The sequence below is a fragment of the Podarcis filfolensis genome (assembly GCF_964270895.1).
Source record: "Podarcis filfolensis genome assembly, chromosome: 2".
NCBI classification, from domain to species: domain Eukaryota; kingdom Metazoa; phylum Chordata; class Lepidosauria; order Squamata; family Lacertidae; genus Podarcis; species Podarcis filfolensis.
Window position 1 is genome coordinate 86,726,548 of NC_139605.1, and position 21,766 is coordinate 86,748,313.

The window sequence follows — 21,766 nt, forward strand, 5'->3', positions numbered from 1 at the left end:
AACAAAAATTCTGTGCAGATTGCCAGAGGAGGGAGTCAGGCTGCGCCCTGACCAAAGGCCTGGTGGAACAGCTCTGTCTTACAGGCCCTGCGGAAAGATGTCAGGTCCCGCAGGGCCCTGGTCTCTTGTGACAGAGCGTTCCACCAGATTGGAGCCGCAGCCGAGAAAGCCCTGGCTCTAGTTGAAGCCAGCCTAACCTCTTTGTGGCCTCGGACCTTCAGGATGTTTTTATTCGCAGACCGTAAGCATATGAAAAGATGTGCCCTCTTAGCTCTCCTTTCTTTGGTGACGCACTTCCTCTTTCTTCTGCGGTGAGTGAGTGTCCCTCCACCTGTTAGGATCATTTTCACAAGTTATGTAGACCCAGCACTAAGTCTGCCATGGACCCTCAGTGGGGAGCTGCCATCTTACCTGATCTTTCTGATTAATGTATTTCTCTCTCTCTGTCTCTCTCTCTCTCTGTGTGTGTACACACACATGCATTTATGTGTGTTCACGTGTGTGTGCATGCACATTCCAAACACCTGTTTTTGCATTTGCACTTCACGTTTTTTGACGTAGCATATAAACCCTTTAGTTTTACATATTAAATGCACAAGTAGTGAAAAGGTCTTTTCTACAGGAAAGTTCTTCCTTAGGAGAAATTGTCACAGGAGGACTGTTGTTCTGTACTTCTAGATTTGTTTGGGTTCTAGCAAAGCTTCAGGATCTGGACTTGCTAGTGAATAGTGCAAACTGTACCCCCTTTGCACGAATAACTGTGTCAAGTGCGCAGATGTTTCCTCATCAGGATCCCTCTTTTTTGGGGGGTTTCCTGCAGTTTGTAAACGAGAAGTGGTTTTCTCTGTTGAGTAAGGCTTAAACTTTCGCCATGGACATGCATTCTTTTCAGGATGGGCCAGGAAGTCATGTGCTGCTGTCTTATGTTTCCGCAGGCAGCATAAATCTGCGGTGTCAGCTTGTGCCGCCCTAGGCATTTCCATAGGTTAACAGATGGACCACGTTCACAGTTTAGCTCAGCCAAACAGTGGCTGTGTGGAAAGATGTATTATACTTTAATGAGTGTGTGTGTGTGTGTTTGGGTGTGTCCATGAGCCTCACTAAAATGTTAGCTTTGCTAGGAAGAGCTAGAATTCAGTGTTTAAAAACTCTGGGCCAATATAATTCTCATCTATTAAAGGTAAAGGTACCCCTGCCCGTACGGGCCAGTCGTGTCCGACTCTAGGGTTGCGTGCTCATCTCGCTGTAGAGGCCGTGAGCCGGCGCCGCCCGAAGACACTTCCGGGTCACATGGCCAGCGTGACGAAGCTGCAGCTGGCGAGCCAGCACCAGTGCAGCACACGGAAACACCGTTTACCGTATTTTTCGCCCTATAGGACGCACTTTTTCCCCTCCAAAAATGAAGGGGAAATGTGTGTGCGTCCTATGGGGCGAATGCAGGCTTTCGCTGAAGCCTGGAGAGCGAGAGGGTTCGATGCGCACCGACCCCTCTCACTCTCCAGGCTTCGCGGACCTCTCCGCAAGCAGCGGGAGCGCTCCCGCTGCTTGCGGAGAGTTTCCTGCATGCCGAAGCCTGCGCGCGCTGAGATCAGCGCGTCCAGGCTTCGCGGACCTCTCCGCAAGCAGCAGGAGCCAGCGCTGGGCTCTCACGGCTTGCAGAGAGCTGCCTGTTTGGGGGCTGGGGTCAGAGGAAGCTCGGGCCTCCCCCGCCCCCGCCCCGCGCCTGGGGGGGGAAAATATTTTTTTCCCCTTTATTTCCCCCCCCAAAAAACTAGGTGCGCCTTATGGGACGGTGCGTCCTATAGGGCAAAAAATACGGTACCTTCCCGCTATAAAGCGGTACCTATTTATCTACTTGCACTTAAGAGTGCTTTCGAACTGCTAGGTGGGCAGGAGCTGGGACGGAACGACGGGAGCTCACCCCGCCGTGGGGATTCTCATCTATTAGACCAACATAATTAGATCTCCTTAATGTTAATCATTAAGATTACAATTCAGAATGACTCCTTTCTGGATGTCGATTTTGATGTCACGTGCATGCGCAGACGTGCCGTCGCTAGTTATATTTGCTTCTAGATACAAACGGGGCTCCGGAACGGATCCCGTTCGTATCCAGAGGTACCACTGTATAAAAGAAGGTGGGCAGGCACTGAGGTTCACAGAAGCCAAGCTATATATGGTTTATACCATTGAAAGTCCAGTCCAGACTTCACTTGTGTGAGAGACAATCCTCACATCAAGCTTTTCCCTGGAAGATCTAAAGGCTCAGACCAGAGTGTAATGGGGAAGGCATTTTTCTGGGTATCCTGGTCCCAAATTGTTTAGGGCTTTATATACCAGCAATAAAAACCATGAACATTGCTGGGTCACTGACAAACAACTAATGCAGTTCTTTAAACATAAGGCATGGGTGAGCATCCCTCGGGTCACCACTGAGCACCCTGGCTGATGTGTTCTATACTAGCTGCAGCTTCCGAACTGAGCACAGGGGAAAGCCCACATACAGAGCATTATAGTGGTCTAACTAGGGGGTTGCAAATGTATGGACCGCAGTAGTCAGGCTATTCATTTTTTCTTAGATTTATATCCCACCTGGACAATCCAAGGCAGCGCTTATATGGTTCCCAGGCCATCACCCATCCAAGCACTGACCAGAGCTACATAAATCAATCCTGCGTCAAATATTCTCCAAATATATTCACATGGAATTGGGGCATTTGGCAGGGCTGAGACAGTCCCTTGCATCCTCCCCTACATTGAACCTGTCCTCTGGTTTTCACCTCCACTCTCTGCAGCAGTTATTGTGTCACTTTTCCCTGCTAGTGGCCTCCTCACATTCCTGTGATGGTAATACACTGCCAATGCCTCTGCACCATTCACACAGCCAATCAGAGCTGCCTATGTAGTGGCATCACAAAGTCAATTCAGAGTGAATGTGGAAAGCTATGCTCTCTGTTGAGATGCTGGAGGGAGAGCTATGGTGCAAACATTCTTGTTCTCAGTCTTGCCTTGAGGAAAATGAAGCATTTCTCTCGGGGTGCAGACGGGGAAAGAAGTGTTCATGACCCCCCCACTCTTTAGTTCCAAACTAATAAGTACAGCTTGTCCTCTATATGCCAGATCCCACGTCCTCACAGTGCCCATTTGGTCATGTGAGTTTATGTTTCACTTTGTAGCCCTGAACGCAAACCGGGTCAAGCTGTGTACAAAGGGTTGGCTTGATGAAAGTTCAAGGGAAAAGTTCCCCAGAGAGACAGAAATAGGGGACACGGAAGGCTAGAGAGGCGAGGACTGAACCAAGGGAAGCTTGACAAAGCGGTCCTTGTTTGTCCTGTCTGTGCATGAGGAGCTGTTGGTCAGTGGTACAGACCCTCGCTTTGTGCTCCCCCATCACCTACACAGACATTTGAAAGCTGGCAAAGGAAACGACTTTCCAGTAGCTTCACATCTGGAAAGCCTCTAGAATGGGTCCTTTTGATTTCCAAAGAACAAAATTGAGGGAAGGGAAGTGCTGAAGTGTTACACACACACACACACACACACACACACACACACACACACACACAGGCCCCTTGCAGTTCATGCCCTTCCTCTGAGTTTTGACACTGGACACTGGCTGATTACTCACACACAAAGCAGAACAGGCAGAGGGTAATTTCCCCACTTCATCTCGCAGAGGGAGAACAAGTTTGTGACCAGCTCCAGCTTGGGACTTAATTTCTACAAAGGACTTGGCAAAATCACCTATGGTAAGATGACATTATTTGGAGAGGAGCCAGATGCACTGATAAATGTTGATATTTGCAGATATAAATGTTTTACACCCTTCCATTTTGAAGCTTGGCCATAATTATATCTTTGGTCACCTCCATCCTCTTGAGCTTCCCTTTGATGCTGAGCGAGTCTGGGAAGGGCATGGGGAACTTGATGGAGTTCCAAGATTGGTCGTTATGTAACTCTTAGTGGTTTGGCTGAAAGAAACCAGAATGTCTGAAGGGGCAGGATATAGCTAATTTTCTTAATCGTTAAAAAGGCTCGCACATAGAAAAAGAAGGCATCTCTCAGAGCAGCTTTAATGAGTGCCTAACGCTTCATCCATTAAATTGTTACAATGCAGCCAGCCAAGCCCAGAGAGGGTAAGCCCTGGCATTTGAAAAAAGAAAACGAAACCGCGAGGTCTTACTAAATGAAGGTAAGGGAGAAATCCTGAGAGTCTGTGTGTGGGAGAGTGGATTTCTTTTCTTTTTTTCCATTTTGGGAAAAACACAACCAAATGTTGGGGCGAGTGTATTTATTAACAGGAAGCTGATGATAAAGCAAAAGATCTTCTTGGGCTCCTAGTATGACATTTAGACTGAGAACAGTGAAGAAGGACTGGCTTGTATATTTTTCTGCAACTGTTATGGCTGCCCAAGTACAGCTAACTGCCACGATTCCATAGACCTTATCTGTATAGGAATAGTAGCAGGGCAGAATATAAATGTTAAAGTAGTCATAATAATAAGTACGTAAGTGTAGCAACACCACCTAATATATTCCCTGCAGTGTTTCACTGTGAGCATGAAAGCTAAGCACACTACTGGATATTTACATGCAATAACCTGCACAAGAGCCCACTTCAGGCAAGTAATGGAGGAATTGCATGAAAATCTGCACAGTAGATCTTCACAAAACAAAAGTGCATGTGGTTTTGGGCACTGGGGTGCCACATCACAGTTCGTCCTTCCTTCCAAACTCACTGTATTCATCTCTGCTTGTGTGAATTCATTGTCTGTAGCAAATTACTGTGGGCAGCATGTGTGTGTGTGTGTGTGTGTGTGTGTGTGTGTGTATATATATATATATATATATATATATATATATATATATAGTATGAATCCAAATATATCAAATGGTTTGCAAATTCTGTGGAATGGCCATACTTCTTTAGTTAGAGCTATTAAATTTTATATTAACAAAGGAGCCTTTTGAATGGTCATACTTCTGCATTTATATTTGGTGTACGTCTTGAAGAGGAAGGTTATGTTTGGGCAGGCTTACACAACAACTTTTTTGTGGGCTACAGAAGCAAACAGAGCATGATTTTTAAGGTGGCATATGTGATTCTCAACCACCCTGTCTAAAAAATAATAATCTGTGATCTCTGCTAGACTGCTTCTAAGAATTAAGCTGCTTTAACAACTGCATGTGAAAATATCATAGCAAATTTATGTTCAGCCATCACAATCCTTGTAAAATGTTATCTTTAAGTTCAGGACAAAAGCTAGAATTCTTTTTCTGAGTTCATTTCAAGCAAAAGCATGGCTATTCCCAAGGGAGATGAATGTATCGGTGACTAAATGTATATTATACAAAGCTTTCAATTTACTCAAGGGAACATATGCCTCAGAACAGAGCTGAGGCTTATTTTCAAAGTCAGGGTTGAATCTGGATCATTTGTGTAGTAGTTTTTTGGGGGCATGTACAACATGTCCTTCCTACATGCTGAGTACCCACAGCCAGCTTCTGAATGTGGGATTAGAAGATACAGGCTTTCTTGCTCAAAAGAATTTTCACATGCAGTTGAGCCCCAGAACACTTTGCTCTAGACTTTCAGAAGTGTAGCTGATAAATGCATCCAAGAGTAACATTCTTAGGAGGAACCACCCAGTGGAGCAGCACTGCCGCATTGCCTCCTTTCCCCCTGGAAAACAAGAATGTTCAACATGACATGATCACTTACATAGCTGAACCTTCAGCTTATGAGGTGTTGTTTTGTTGCATATTACTGTGGTAGAGAGAAAGAGGAGAGTACACAGGGTTGCTAAGTAGCATATAGTCCAGGGAGAACCCATGTGGTGCCCTCCAGATGTTGTTGGACTACACTACACTGGTCATGCTGGCTAGGGCTGATGGGTGTTGGAGACCAACAAAATCTGGAGGGCACCAGGTGTAGTTTCTACCTTGATTTCTTGCCATCCCAGCTGTTTGCACATTGCTCACTGGATTCCTCCTGGAGCAGAAATCCTTTCCCATGTCAGCTTGGAAGTTGTACACAACTTCAGTAGCAATCTCTGAAACAGAATATTTTCTCTTAGCTGGCTGATGTATAGTTCAGCTATTTGGCACACAGGCACAGCCCCCATATGGTGCTTTTGGGAAATGCATCTTACGTATAGATGGAGCTGTGTGCAAGAGAGAGAGAGAGACGGACGGAGACGAAGGGAGGGAGGGTAGGTTGGAGGAACTCTCACACACAAGTATTTTGTACAGAAAGCTAGATTGTTCATGGACAGATGTTCACAGATGGGTGCTAACAAAGTACAAAATTGCCGTTGCTAAATAAATAGACAAAGATTTATTTTTGGTACTGTAACTTGCCTGCGCTGTAGCTTTTGTAGTGTTGGATTACACAGATTTTACTACTACATGTTGTCTTGCAGCTTTGTCTGCTCAGCTTGTACAAAGTTGGGATCCTGAGATACAGGACCGTGATCTTGTTGCAGCGGGCTCCAGGTCACAGTGAAAATGTTACTGAGAACAGTTCCTGTTAATTATTTCCCCCTATCCCCACATGAGAAAGTGGGTTTCCCTGTTGTGCAACCCATGGGTCAACCCTACTGCTCCTGTCTTCTGCTGCCCTTGCTATTAAGTCCTCTGCCAAGGAACACAGTCCTGGTCTACCAGTTGCCTCCAGGTGCCCAAATATTAATTAGTAGGTATTTTTCTCATCATTAGCCATGGCAGTCAAGATACTTCCTTCATAGAAGAATATCCCTCACCTGATGAGTCGTAGCTGGCCAGGTGAACTGACTGCTGAATAGTGCTTTGCTTGAGGTAGCGCTGTGCTGAATTTTCGTGAGGGGAGGAGCTGTAGCTTAGTGCAGGGTTTCCCACACTTCGGTCTCCAGCTGTTTTTGGACTACAACAGCCCTCATCCCTAGCTAGCAGGACCAGTGGTCAGAGATGGTGGGAATTGTGGTGCCAAGTTAAGAAGAAGAAGAAGAAGAAGAAGAAGAAGAAGAAGAAGAAGAAGAGAAGAGTTTGGATTTGATATCCCACTTTATCACTACCTGAAGGAGTCTCAAAGCGGCTAACATTCTCCTTTCCCTTCCTCCCCCACAACAAACACTGTGAGGTGAGTAGGGCTGAGAGACTTCAAAGAAGTGTGACTGGCCCAAGGTCACCCAGCAGCTGCATGTGGAGGAGTGGAGACACAAACCCGGTTCACCAGATTACGAGTCTACCGCTCTTAACCACTACACCACACTAGGAAACTTGGCTAAGTGGAAGAGGATGCACGTTGCACGCAGAAGGTCCTATGATGGTGTTTTCTGGTAGGGCTGGGAAAAACTCCTGCCTGGAACCCTGGAGAGCCACTGATAGTCAGAGACAACACTACTGAGCAAGATTGACCAGGACTAGTGATGATAAGGTGGTTTGATTTTCACTCTCAAAAATTGTGTGAAGAAAACCTCACCTTCCATTCTTTCATGCATTTGCACTACGCTGACCTCCCCACTGTCTTGTGCCTCCTCCCCTCCCCTCCCTGACAAGTAGCAGACTCAGCTGTCAGGAGGTCAGATAAACGCCACCACCTACCATGCTATTCACTGTTACTTGTTTCTAAACACACAGTTTAGTGACTTGGGCTTACCACATTGCTTAAAGGTCTGTGTGGTGACCCCTAGGACTTCCCTTCAAAATGCCACTGAAGTACAGTGGTACCTCGGGTTATGAACGCTTCCGGTTACGAACTCCACAAACCCGGAAGTAGGTGTCCCGGGTTGCAACCTTTGCCCCGGGATACGAACCCAATTCCTCTTCCGGGGCCACAGGAGGCGTATGTAGGGAATGCACGCCTCGGGTTAAGAACAGACTTCCGGAACGAATTAAGTTCGTAACCCAAGGTACCACTGTAGTTCATTCTTACATATGTCTGGGGTGGAGTTTGAGTCTAACAACATGTGGAGCTCCACAGGTTCCCCATCCCTGCTGTAGATGGACTGACTCGCTGTAGGGCAGCTTCCAGCATACCTGTGTATTTCAGACTGACTGAATAACAATAACTTCCCAAGCCTAAAGTTTCAGCCTTTTTTTTTTAACCTCTTCCTTTCCCACTTCATCAGTGGAAAGAGTTTTGAAGCTGTCAGCTGGGGGTTCATTCTTGAAGGGTGACTAGGTGTTCAGTACTCCCTGCCCTGCCTCCTAGCTGTTGTGAACTTGAAGCAAGGAGAACGAGCCTCTGGTGTTAGTAAACTGTAGCCGAGGCGGAGAGGTTCAATCATTGCTGGAAGTCGAAGGCCAGAGCTCAAGTTTATCAGAGTCCCCACTTACTGCAAGGGGAGCCCCAGACAGTGGGATGTAGCCTTGGCAACAGTGAACTATCCAATGGCTTTCTGAATGCCGACTTAGGTGTGGAGACCTGAAAAACACCTGGCAATTGTATGGCGGCATTGTGTGCAGGAACAGCGTTGGCTTGTGTGTGGTGCATACTTTTGCAATGTGTAATGCTGTTATGCTACTATGATAATGAGACTTAAGGGCTTTGGTGTTACCTCTTTGCTGTTCCGTCGTTGACCTACTCATTTGGCAGCTTCTTTCCCTGAGGCATATTGTTGGAGCAGGGCTGCATTACGGCGTACGTCACCCCTGACTGGTCAGAGAAGAGCTCGTTCTAAGATTCCCAGCTGTGTGTACATGGCCAAAAGCTATTCATGCACAGCTGCTTGTCATCGTCTTGGAGCCTTGCCCAGGCTTCTCTCTGCTCTGCACCTTGCTGTTTCTAGCCACTGCGATTGCATAAGGAAGTTTATAGGATGGTGAGCTGGAGATCTAATTGGGTTGCCTCCTCCACCCGGTTCCTGCTAAAATGAGGGTGGTGTAATGAGAGTGTCATTCTGATTTGCTCCTTATGACACTCTGTCCCCATGTGACCAGGGCAGAGCATCAAATGTGTAGCTACAAGGCTAGGGTGCGATGGGAACTGTGGGTGTCAGAGACCATTAGCTGAGACTGTGTGTGTATATGTGTACACATCTATATATATGTACACACAGCCTGCTTGAGATAAGTGGTTCTCCTAATTGCAGTGCTTTGCTTTTTTACCATACAAGTTGTTGTTGTTGTTATTTGAATTTATATACCTCCCTATACCCAATGGTCTTAGGGCAGTTCCGGGGGTCTCAGGGCTGTTCAGTGGCATAGTGCTGTTTCCCCCTGAGTTACGGTATCAGCCTTCCCAAACCTGGTGTCCTCCAGATGTTTTGAATAGCAACTTCCATCAGCCCCAGCTAGCATGGCCAATGATGAGAGAAGATGGGAGTTGTAATCCAAAAACATCTGGAGGGCACTGATTGGGGAAGGATAGTGTAAGTATTTGAGTGTGCCTTCTGTTGGTGGTTTGCTTACTCCTGCTTGCAGCTGTTCTCAGTTCTCACTGCCTCCCCTTACCCTTCCATGCTTCTCTGGCCACCATAAAACTCCCTGGTGGCCATTTGAGAGGCCATGCCTCCAGGGTCATTTGCCACAGATTCCAGAGTGTTGGCTGGACCAAGAGGCAAAATGCCGAACTTAATCTCAAGATCTGATAATTTCCCCCAAAGCTTGGAGCTCTGGAATTTTAAATCCTTGTCCTTTATTGCTTCTTCAGGTTTGATTACTGCAAGAAAATTAAAATGGCAAGGTGGAGTCTGGAGTGCTGTTTTGTTTAGGAAGCTTTGGACACACATTTGGTTGATTTGGAGAGGCTTTTTTAAAAAAAAATCCCCTTCCAGAAGCCAAAAGGACACCTTACCTATGTCGACAGCCAGTTGTATGTTTATAGGATTGAATACCACCAGCCGAATATACCATATTTTTCCGTGTATAAGACTAGGGGTTTTTTTAACCAAAAAAATTAGATTTAAAATTGGGGCTCGTTTTATACATGGGTAGTGCTGAGGGGTGTTTTCTTAATCTGGAGTACCCAAAAATAGGGGGCGTCTTATACATGGAGGCATCTTATACACGGAAAAATACAGTACATTTCATGGGTGATAACGGAATAATGCTGGACAACCATCATAACTGAGGAGCACCATTAGGTTGTGGGGGGAAATTCCATTTGCCATAGTATGCTTTTGCCTTTGCTGATAATTTTCATCATGCTTGTTCTTACAGATGTGTATTACAGTCAAACCTCAGTTGTTGAACATAATCTGTTCCAGAAGCCTGTTTGGCTTCTGAAATGTTCGACAACCGAGTGCGGCTTCTGATTGGTTGCAGGAGCTTTCTGCACTCAAATGGAAGCTGCATTGGATGTTCGGCTTCCAAAAAAGTTTGAAAACCGGAACACTTACTTCCGGGTTTTCTGTGTTCAGGAGCCGAAATGTTCCAAAATGGAGGCGTCTGGGAGCTGACGTTTGACTGTATAGGTGTTCAACTGGTGTACTGGTGGCTTGTTGTGTTTATAATAATGATTTGTATAACAGCATATCTATATAACAGAATAGCTGTCTGTCTATGAGCCTAGTATGGACACACAATCTGCTTATATGATTAATTCTCCTTGGAGACAGTGCTCTGTATTTCTATTTTCCAAAAGTCACATGCAATGATATGTTGGATTGCCAAAGCTACAATACTGGCTCCACAACATTCCACCATCTTCCCTGCCCTTAGGGAATGTCTGTGCTTTACAGAAGATAGTCTGAATACATTTCCCAGGCTGCAGATGGGAAGATAATTGGGGTGTTTGGGTTTTTAGAAGTGTTTGCCTCTCTTATTTCCCATATCTTACCACCAGGAATAATAAAAGATACCTCAGAATTTCATACTGTACCTGTTTTGTCCAATCTTTTTATCATCCTCTGGAAGCAAGTTTTAACAGGCTTTTTCTGTTCTGTCATCAGAAACCTAGGAAGGTCATTCCTCAAGTCGGAGAAGACGCTCAAAATGGCCACCTCCCACCCGGCTGGCAGAGTTATATGTCTCCCCAGGGGCGAAGGTACTATGTGAACACTTTCACCAATGGTAAGCTTCATATATGTGATCCTTTTATGCATAAATGTTTATCTCCTCTGAATTCTCTAATAATTTTTACTGAATTAAAAAAAAAAGCTTGATATTTCTCCAGTTTCTCATTCAGATTCCAATCCTGACACATTTCAGGCCTTGGTTTCTAGTATTTCCTCTTCTGCTCTCAAGTGACCACATAGTCTTAATTTGGATTCTGCAGAACAAAAAGTTCACTTTTGTTCAAGAAGATAACCCCAGGGGATGGAAGTTCATAAAAGTTCAGGAGGTTTTAAGCAAGCAACTGTCAGCTTGAAATAGCAGTTACTTCTGGGATAGTCAGGACTTGGAGCTGATTTTGATAGATTTTTGTATTCTTGTGGACAGAATGGACATGCTTGCAGTCCCTGGGAACCTTGCCTGGACTGAATAGTGGCACCTTCTCTCCATGCATCTACATTCCTCTGTTCTTTGTAGACATAGGAGCAGTCTGTCCTCTTCCTTGTCCTTCTCCACCACCACCTCCTCCTCCTTCATTTCCATACTGCCATGTCCACGTCCACCTCCTCCTCCTCCTTCTCAGCCTCCACCCCCATGGTAGATGCATCCACCACTTGGGGGAACAGGCCAAAACTCCAAAGGAGGGTATGGGTGAATGGACCAGAGCCAGGAATTTAGTGGGATAAGTTTTGGTGATACCTTATCCCAGGTTTTTGGAATAAGCAACTTTGGATTCTGACTTGGCATCCACATTACAAATTAGCAGAATGACAGACAAATGGGCTCGCTTAAATCAAAGGTTTCACTTCACTTGGCCCCCAAACCTGGGCCTTGTTAAGGTATGTCTGTGGGAACTTTGAGTGTTGGTATTTCCTCTGGGATGGTGTCTCAACACTGTGGCAGTGCTCTGTGCAAGTTACTTTGAGTGTGTGTGTTTCATTGTTGTCTTTGGGCATTTATGGGTTGGGAATTCATTCCATCCTCAAAAGGGACAAGACTATGGGCTGGAATAGCCCTAATCACATGGAATTACCAAATAAATAACATTACAGGCCATGGGCCTGAAATAATCATTAAAAAGTCTGTGGGGCTGTGATGTTTTGTAACCATGGGTGTACTTTTGAAATATGGCCTGCCGCTTTTAAAATAAAGGACGTTTGGAAACTTTGACTTCCCCAAGCATCAGCGCAGGAAATCCGTAATGCCTTACGTGTCCATTCAGGGGGTTTTCTTTGTGGTTTAGCTAAATCTTCATCAGACCAGAAGTGACTGACTGACGGGCTGATCCTTTGCTATGGAAATATGCATCAGACAGAAGCAGGATTTAAAACTGTGTTGCAACAGGATGCAAACCCACCTCACCCACCCACCAAACTCTGGTTGGACTTGTTTGCCACACATTCCATGAAGAATTAATATCGCCCAAACAGTGAGAATTTCTGCTTCAAGCTGTGCCCTTAGCAACTGCCCCCATTTTCCAAATGTGTAGTGCCTGGGATTGCATCCTACAGGGCGGGAGATGACAGCTAAATTAGGCTTTGAATTTTACAGGAGCCCATGGCAAATTATTTATGTTCAAACAATAAAGCTCTCCTTCTAATTGACAGTTCAGCTTGCATTGTAGCATGTCCCCTTCTCCCCAAACTTTCACAACCAACTAATGTGAAGTAGACGCTCTTGTATTACTTGTATTGAGCCACATGGTTTCTGCTTCCTTCTTTTTAGGATCAGATACGTAGCCAAATAATCCATTTGTCTTTTGGTGACACCTCACATTCCACAAGGGCTCTGATCTCTTAGCCTAATGCTTTCTAGGCATTAATGAATTGCAACTTCTGTTCCAGGCTTTTTGTTATTCTTTGTCGTCAAACATAGGCGGGCATGGAACCAAAGTTTTGTTTTCGTTTTCGGTAGAAGAGATTTCCTTTTAAGCAAGCAAGTTAAATGTTGTGCTGTAATGTATTTATTTGTTATTCTTAACACCCACCCTTCTTCCTGCTGGAGCTGGGTGCGAGGTAATAGGGTACCTGTCCCAGGTGCAAGTCAGATCGAGAATGAAAAGTAACCATCAAAGAACATGATGAGAGTCATTAGAATTGCATTACGTATGGGACAGCTGCATTTCCTGCATTGCAGGGGGTTGGACTAGATGATCCTCAGGGTCCCTTCCAACTCTGCAGTTCTATGATTCCATGATTTTCAGCATGGAAATACTGGATAGATTTTCAGGGCAGTAGAAGAAAAGATGTCACCTTACTTGGAGGCTTAGTGGGGGCAGCTGGACAAGCAGAGCAGCACTGCGGCAGCTTCTTATTACTCCTGGTGAACTCAGCAAATCACATTCAGCCCTTGAGTAGTCTTACCTGAGAAGGAGAAAACGGGGGGGATGTGACCCTGGCCATCTGCTGCAAATCTGATCATAACAGCCAGCATTTCTTTATTTATTTTACTTTTTTGAACAGCAGCTCTGAGCAAGAGCAGCCTACCTTAGCAGTAACAACTAGGGAATTTCAGCAGCAGTGCCCTTGAGGGTCTACAAACCTGCCTTAGATATTACCAAACTTTCATTTCTCCCAGATGACCCTCTATTGCTAGTTATAAACATAGCTAAAGCACTAATGAGTGCAAAGAAGGATTGGTAATATACACTGAAGGACTGTGTACGATTCTTCCTCCGATTCTACATTAACTGATGAAGCCAATGGCCCTTTTCAAATTTGTTTGAATATACTATGCAAATTGACCACAGTTTAATTGAATTCACCTCAGATATATGGCAGACCTGCTTCTGATATACCCAGCACCCTTTGGATGTACTTATTGGTCGATTCAAAAACTGTAAGGCCAGGGCTTAGACTTAAGGTGAGAATTTTATTGGATTTGGGTATAGCATGGATTCCTACCCCCCACCCCACCCCCGCTCACATTCTTGTGAAGACATCACTTTCTAAGAGGTTTTATTTGGTTATAACCTGTAATTATTATTTTTTTTAAAGTGATTCAGTCTGAAATTTAATTGAGACTTTCTGTTTGTGATGAGGAATAGAGAAAATCAAAACTGCAAAGAGCAAACCTCCCTCATCACACTTGATAAAAATTTCTTTGTCAAAGAATTCTGAAACAGAGGAGCTGACATTCAAAACAAAAATCATCAACAGAAAAAAAAGAAGCACTGTGATTTTTGGAATGTGCCGCAACATATACCATTATGAAAGTTCTCAGTTGCCTCCTTCACTTTTACATTTTTTGAGGTAAACTTCTGTTCATTTCATAACAAACGTGTACTGTATTTTCTCCAGATTTCCAATTTCCAGCCATAGCTAGGCATTCCATTTGCCAGTTTGCTGTATATTGATATGAATGCAGGTGCAGAAAGAGGAGAGTGGACAAATTATACATAAAAGAAGCTCCATACACATTAGCTGCTTCAGTGAGGTCATCCCCCCTCTCCCCTAATGTTGCTCTACACGCCAGAGCGGTGAAGACGTCTTCACCTGATCTGCATTACCTACTGGGTTTCCCTGCAGCTGCAGCCCCCCTGAACTTTTATTCATGAAGCTGCCATCTGCACATACATAACAGCTACCTTAAAAAACTCAGCTTAACCAAAGTTTATGTTTTCAAATCGCATGGAAGCTGGTTTGAAGGAAAACATCAGGCAGGAGTATTCCTCCGGAGATGACAGGATAGATATGGATTGCGGCTAATGTCATGTATACATGGCTCCAGTGTGTTTCCTGAGAACATTTTTCTGATGAAACTTGAACTTTTGAGGTGTGTTTTTTTAATATAGATTTTAATGAGAAAAAGCAAGTTGGGGTTCCCAGCAATAACAAATTGATACTTTCTCTTTCCTGCACTTGTCCTCTCTCCTCTGTTCCCATATTATGAGTTCCCGTAGATCAAAACTTAAAAGTTTGGCAAACTAAGCCAGGAATTCAACAAACACCCACTGCATGGTAGCAACTTGCAGATTTACCTTTACCATGTGACCAAGTGGAGAGCTTTTGGCCCCACATTTAATGGTATCGAGGAACCAATCCAGGGAATTTTACTCTCTTGTGGCCAGAGACTATGGACCACTAGCTCTCCATGAGGCTTGAGCTGTCACTTAGTAAATACTCACATGAGTTCACTATGAAGATATGCATATTATAAAGATCATAGAATCATAGAATCATAGAATCATAGAGTTGGAAGAGACCACAAGGGCCATCGAGTCCAACCCCCTGCCAAGCAGGAAACACCATCAGAGCACTCCTGACATATGGTTGTCAAGCCTCTGCTTAAAGACCTCCAAAGAAGGAGATTCCACCACACTCCTTGGCAGCAAATTCCACTGTCGAACAGCTCTTACTGTCAGGAAGTTCTTCCTAATGTTTAGGTGGAATCTTCTTTCTTGTAGTTTGGATCCATTGCCCCGTGTCCGCTTCTCTGGAGCAGCAGAAAACAACCTTTCTCCCTCCTCTATGTGACATTCTTTTATATATTTGAACATGGCTATCATATCACCCCTTAACCTCCTCTTCTCCAGGCTAAACATGCCCAGCTCCCTTAGCCGTTCCTCATAAGGCATCGTTTCCAGGCCTTTGACCATTTTGGTTGCCCTCCTCTGGACACGTTCCAGTTTGTCAGTGTCCTTCTTGAACTGTGGTGCCCAGAACTGGACACAGTACTCCAGGTGAGGTCTGACCAGAGCAGAATACAGTGGCACTATTACTTCCCTTGATCTAGATGCTATACTCCTATTGATGCAGCCCAGAATTGCATTGGCTTTTTTAGCTGCCGCGTCACACTGTTGGCTCATGTCAAGTTTGTGGTCAACCAAGACTCCTAGATCCTTTTCACATGTACTGCTCTCAAGCCAGGTGTCACCCATCTTGTATTTGTGCCTCTCATTTTTTTTGCCCAAGTGCAATACTTTACATTTCTCCCTGTTAAAATTCATCTTGTTTGTTTTGGCCCAGTTCTCTAATCTGTGAAGGTCGTTTTGAAGTGTGATCCTGTCCTCTGGGGTGTTAGCCACCCCTCCCAGTTTGGTGTCATCTGCAAATTTGATCAGGATGCCCTTGAGTCCATCATCCAAGTCGTTGATAAAGATGTTGAATAAGACCGGGCCCAAGACAGAACCCTGTGGCACCCCACTAGTCACTCTTCTCCAGGATGAAGAGGAACCATTGATGAGCACCCTTTGGGTTCGGTCAGTCAGCCAGTTACAAATCCACTGAGTGGTAGCATAGTCAAGACCGCATTTTACCAGCTTCTTTACAAGAATATCATGGGGCACCTTGTCAAATACCTTGCTGAAATCAAGGTAGGCTACATCCACTGCGTTCCCTTCATCTACCAGGCTTGTAATTCTGTCAAAAAACGAGATCAGGTTCGTCTGACATGACTTATTTTTCAGAAATCCATGCTGACTATTGGTGATCACAGCATTCCTTTCCAGGTGCTCACAGACTGTTTGCTTAATGATCTGCTCCAGAATCTTCCCTGGTATTGATGTCAGACTGACTGGGCGGTAATTATTTCGGTCCTCTCTTTCCCCCTTTTTGAAAATAGGGACAACATTTGCCCTCCTCCAGTCTGCCGGGACTTCGCCTGTTCTCCAGGAATTCTCAAAGATGACTGCCAGTGGTTCTGAAATCACATCTGCCAGTTCTTTTAATACTCTTGGATGCAGTTCATCTGGCCCTGGAGACTTGAATACATCTAGACTAGCCAAGTATTCTTGTACTATCTCCTTAGTTATTCTGGGCTGTGTTTCCTCTGCTGAATCATTTGCTCCAAATTCTTCAGGTCGGGCATTGTTTTCTTTATCGGAGAAGACTGAGGCAAAGAAGGCATTGAGGAGTTCAGCCCTTTCTGTGTCCCCTGTTTGCATTTCACCATCTTCTCTTCTGAGTGACCCCACTGTTTCTTTGTTCTTCCTTTTGCTACGAACATACCCATAAAAGCCTTTTTTGTTGCTTTTAACCTCTCTAGCAAGCCTGAGTTCATTCTGTGCTTTAGCTTTTCTGACTTTGTGTCTACACGTGCTGGCTATTTGTTTGAATTCCTCTTTGGTGGTTTCCCCCCCTTTTCCATTTTTTGTACACATCCTTTTTTAATCTTAACTCAGTTAAAAGTTCTTTAGATAGCCACCCTGGCTTCTTTAGGCACCTTCCATGTTTCCGTCTCATTGGTATTGCCTGAAGTTGTGCTTTTACTATCTCCCTCTTAACAAACTCCCAGCCATCATGAACTCCCTTTCCTTTTAGTATTACTATCCATGGGATCTCACCCAGCACTTCCCTAAGTTTTATGAAGTTGGCTTTCTTAAAGTCGAGAAATTGTGTCCTAGTATGCTTGGCTGCTCCTTTCCGCTGTATAGTAAACTTCAGAAGAGCATGATCACTCGCGCCTAATGATCCTTCCACTTCTACCCCACTAACCAGGTCATCAACATTGGTTAGGACCAGATCTAAAATGGCTGTTCCTCTTGTTGCTTCTCCCACTTTCTGGACAATGAAGTTGTCTGCAAGGCCAGTGAGGAATCTGTTTGACCTTATGCTCTTGGCTGAGTTTGACATCCAACAAATATCCGGGTAATTGAAGTCCCCCATTACTACTCCCATTCAACAAACACCCACTGCATGGTAGCAACTTGCAGATTTACCTTTACCATGTGACCAAGTGGAGAGCTTTTGGCCCCACATTTAATGGTATCGAGGAACCAATCCAGGGAATTTTACTCTCTTGTGGCCAGAGACTATGGACCACTAGCTCTCCATGAGGCTTGAGCTGTCACTTAGTAAATACTCACATGAGTTCACTATGAAGATATGCATATTATAAAGATCTGGAGTGTGTATGGCCATGTTGTTAGGTTTTTGCCTCCCTCCCCCCCCCAAACCTTTTTAAAAGGGTAACACCTATTTTTATTATGAACAGCCAATGTAAAGGTCATGGAAAACCAATAGCATATCTATTATTGACTGGAAAAATTGAGTTTTGTAGGGAGGAGAGCTTGAAGCAGAATTGTAAAGTTGGGTGTTTCTTTAAAGGGGTCTTTTCAAAAGATGGAGTCATTAAAAATGGTGCTAGGAGTGTTCTGAAAAGTGCTCTCAATTGATTTAACCCAGGGCGGTCCAGTGTCTCAGAACCAAGTGGGCTGCAGGAGGACTTAGACACAGAACCCAGAGGCTGCACATTATATCAGAGTGGCCCACAGAGTAATCCTGGTAATGCATTTGATCTTGCTGTTCACAGCAAGCCCTGCAAGACATCCTGCCTTTCCTCTGCATTCTAATCACGCAGTGACCAAAATAATAAAATGAAACCTCCGAAAGAACAGAAAAGGCTCCCAGAACTTGGTGGAAGAGTGGCCTCTGCTAGTGTGAAGGGAATGGGGGAGGGCTGCTGCTAAAAGACCCCCACAAATAGCGGGTGCGGCTAGGCTACTGGTGTGGCTGCCCAAGCAGGCTCTGTGGCTTGCACCCGCTCGTGACCCTGCCATCCCAGCTCCTGCTACCCCGGGTGAGCTTAGAGGGCCAGCAGGGGGAGGACTGGCATGTTTGTCCTTACAGGGGCTAAGGGATGCACACCAAGCACCTGTCTGATCTAAGTTTATTTCCTACTGATGGTATGGGGTATGATTGCGCACTCCTAGTTCCTCCCTTAGGCATTGAGAAGAGAGGATTTTTTTGGCTGAGGGTAAAAGGCTGGAGCTGTCCCTCACAGCAGGCAATGGGTGTTTAAAATGATTGAAAAAGGAAATAATTGAATGCATTTTTTTCTGTTCCTTGTTAATCCAAGGTTGTTTCAAACTTGGCAGTGAAGAATGGACTGTAGCCTCTCCTTTGACACAAGATATAAATCCAAATGGATGAAATATACCGAATTGCTTGTCTTCCATAAAACCTTATCCAAACAGGATATATTTCTCTTTCATTTCCTTTTATATACAAAAGCAGTGAAGTCAACTACTAAAAATCCCTTTGTTTCTAATACATTGTTCTGTCATTTTGGAGCATAACTGTAAGCATTGGGCCTGAACTGCCTTGGGTATCTCGCAGTCTCCAACAGTGGGCTCTTTGCAAGCCTTCTTCTCAGAGATCTCTCAGGGTTTCTGGTGGCCTGGTCGCCTGGCCTAGCTTATTGCTGTTGGCATTTAGTCGTTTAGAAAATCAGTAGCTGTCAGCGATGTTTTGTCCTTCTTGGAGGAGAGTAATTGTAGCCTTTTAGGTAAATTGCCATGTGGCTTTTGTGTAGTGTTCAAAACATAGCAGAACCTGCCTATTGTGGAGAGAAAAGTCAACACTATCCTGTCAGCTGTCCCCAGCCCACAAAAAGTCCTGATAATCTCCCATTCATGTTTAGTGTCTTGGTCATACATGCTATTGCTTTCTTGTTAATCTCACAATCTGGTGGGCATCCCTGGTGGTTCATATGATCAAGTTGTCCTTTATCCCCTTCCCTACAAGGAAGGATGGTGTTTGTGCTCTTCAGTGGAAGGCTGCGGTACCAATGCTTGATTTGTTCTTTTAAAAAGCAAAGCTATGGAGAACCTAGAAGAACTCCTCCTTGTGAAATTCCCATAGATAAATGTGTTGTGATCTCAAGGCCCGCCTTAGCATGACCCCTGCCCCCAAAGCTGGAATGTACCAGCTCTTTAAGTATTTCATGCCTGCAGGATTGGCCCACCTCTGTTTCAATATGTTAGGCTGACAAAGCTCCCATGGAATTCTGATTGTGCAACATATGCAGGGTGGTGGCTCCAGGTGTCTGTAGAAGAAAAGGTTGCTTGCAACAAGCCGGAAGGGCCATTCTACCGCAGCTTGTGAAAAAGCTCCTGTTAAAGTAGGCCCTGTGAAGAGCCAAGATAAAGTCTCCTCTACATCCCAGGTACCGAACATTTTGGAGTGAATCCAGTGTTAGTCCTACTGAGAGGAGTCTCATTGAGTAACTTGGCTCTGTTGATTTGGTAGGTCTGATTTCATTATAGTTCAGTCTGTGTACAAATTACTGGTTTAAAACACAGTGAGGGGGTTTGTTCTTATCTTATGTTTCAAGTCAAATTTGCCCATCACTGTACACACCAGCAAGGGTTGATGTGTACTGAAGTCACCCGCTCTATGTGTATACCAGTGGGAGAGACTGGACAGTGATATTTCGTCTGATAAGAATTGGTCGTCTGATAAGAAATCTGGATGGAAAGGAAACTTTCACAGATGAGACTTGAATAAGTAAACGGTGCTCAAGTTGCATTGTGGCTGGCTTGAGGGAAACTGCATTAGAACGCAGTATTTTACCAGAAACTACAGGATTGCTCTGGATCCTGGGTAATGTTGTGTCCACATGGTTTCAAAAATGGAGCCAGAGTGAACAGTTCTGTAATGTGTACACAGCCCTAATTGGATGAACCTTTTGTCCATAAGTATATTACAGCGTATTAGGGAGGGAAAACACCCAAGGTTTCTGTAATGGAGAGTCAAAGTTGAACTCAAGAACTCAAGTTCTTGCAGGAACTGTGAGACGCTTCCCCCTTCTATGATAAAAGTGCCCACCATGCACCTAGCGAATCTTGAACAGTTTGGGAGGAAGGGACATAGCTGCCCTTCCAACTTCTATCTTTGCTATGTTCTTCCTTAATGCTTACATGCAAACACACAGGAGATCCCATACATATGGCAGAAGTGGATTATCTCTACTTCTGTTCTCCCACCTCACTTTTAATTTACTTCTCAGAAACAGAAATTGGAAAGCTTTTCTAGAACTGGTCTTGCTGTGCCACTGAAGTTGATCCTGGACTGCCCTTGCTTCATAGACAAGGGAGGGTAAACTGGGAAGATACCTTGTTTCTGACAGTGCCATCTCTGAGTAGATGTGACATAACTTCAGAAGCTGTTGCCATAATGAACACTGTCTTTGTTCCAGTTCACTATGAAGAGCCTGTAACAGTCTTCCTTTTTAATTTTCAAGAGTCCTGTATTTCCCTGCCTCTCCCTAGTGCTTTCTGGCAGTTGTTACATTTGACTGTAATCTATGTGGGAGGGTTGTGTCTGGTAGTCCAATATTCTCCAGCGTGGTGCCCTCCAATATTTTGGGCTACAACTGCCCAGCCAGCACAGGGGCTGTGTTGGCAGGGGCTGATGGGAGTTGTAGTCCAAAACCCTCAGCCAAAAGGCTAAGATAGCTATTGTGTTCTCTTTGAATATTTCCTCAGCCATGACCACTCTTAAGGTCCTAGTGTGTCTAATTTGTTTGGGCAAAATAGATCATCCCCATATTTTACAAAATATGGCAGTATTCAAATAGAATCTTTCGCTATACTGGAATTTCAGGAACTAAATATCTCTGGGCTTGTTCAGATTGCGAAAGCTCATGTTGTGAGCAAATCGAGATTGACGTGTGCGTAACACAGTGGCAGGAATGAATATAGGAAGAGTTCGTCTGAGACGGAGTTTAGATACTTGATGATCAGTGCTGATGTCTGGATTCAAAGGCAACTTATTCCAGCGTATGTGAATTGTATACAAGGGAGAGAAGCAAGGTAAGCTCAACGGAGAAGTTAGCTCTTCTCCCCCTCCTCACTTCCATTGTGTGTTGTTGTTGTTTATGCCTTGACCATTAAGTGGAAGAAACAATTGGACAAGTATCATTGGTTGTTTCATAGACCAGTTTCAGTACGGAGTATCTTTTGTACGTCACTTAATAGCCTGAAGTGAATAAGTGTAAATTAGTGGCTGGTGTTGTATACAGTGTGCTTGGAATCTAATCAGCAGTTTTTGATTGTTTGTTTGAATGGGCA

At 44.6% G+C, this 21,766-nt stretch overlaps 1 protein-coding gene across 5 annotated transcripts in view; it reads left to right on the top strand.

Moving 5' to 3' along the window:
- Positions 1–21,766, top strand: part of GAS7 (growth arrest specific 7) — a 139,530-nt gene that overhangs the window by 47,512 nt on the left and 70,252 nt on the right. For 3 of the 5 annotated variants that reach the window (XR_014544297.1, XM_083597926.1, XM_083597927.1), the window contains exon 2: positions 10,872–10,992. Coding sequence is in view for 4 of the 5 variants with exons in the window: in XM_083597926.1 (XP_083454052.1) it covers positions 10,872–10,992 (121 nt within the window). In the remaining variant the exon portion in view is untranslated. Of the gene's footprint in view, positions 1–3,443; positions 3,750–4,171; positions 4,193–10,871; positions 10,993–21,766 lie in introns of those variants that run through there. The other 2 variants (XM_083597929.1, XM_083597928.1) reach the window with 2 other exon arrangements.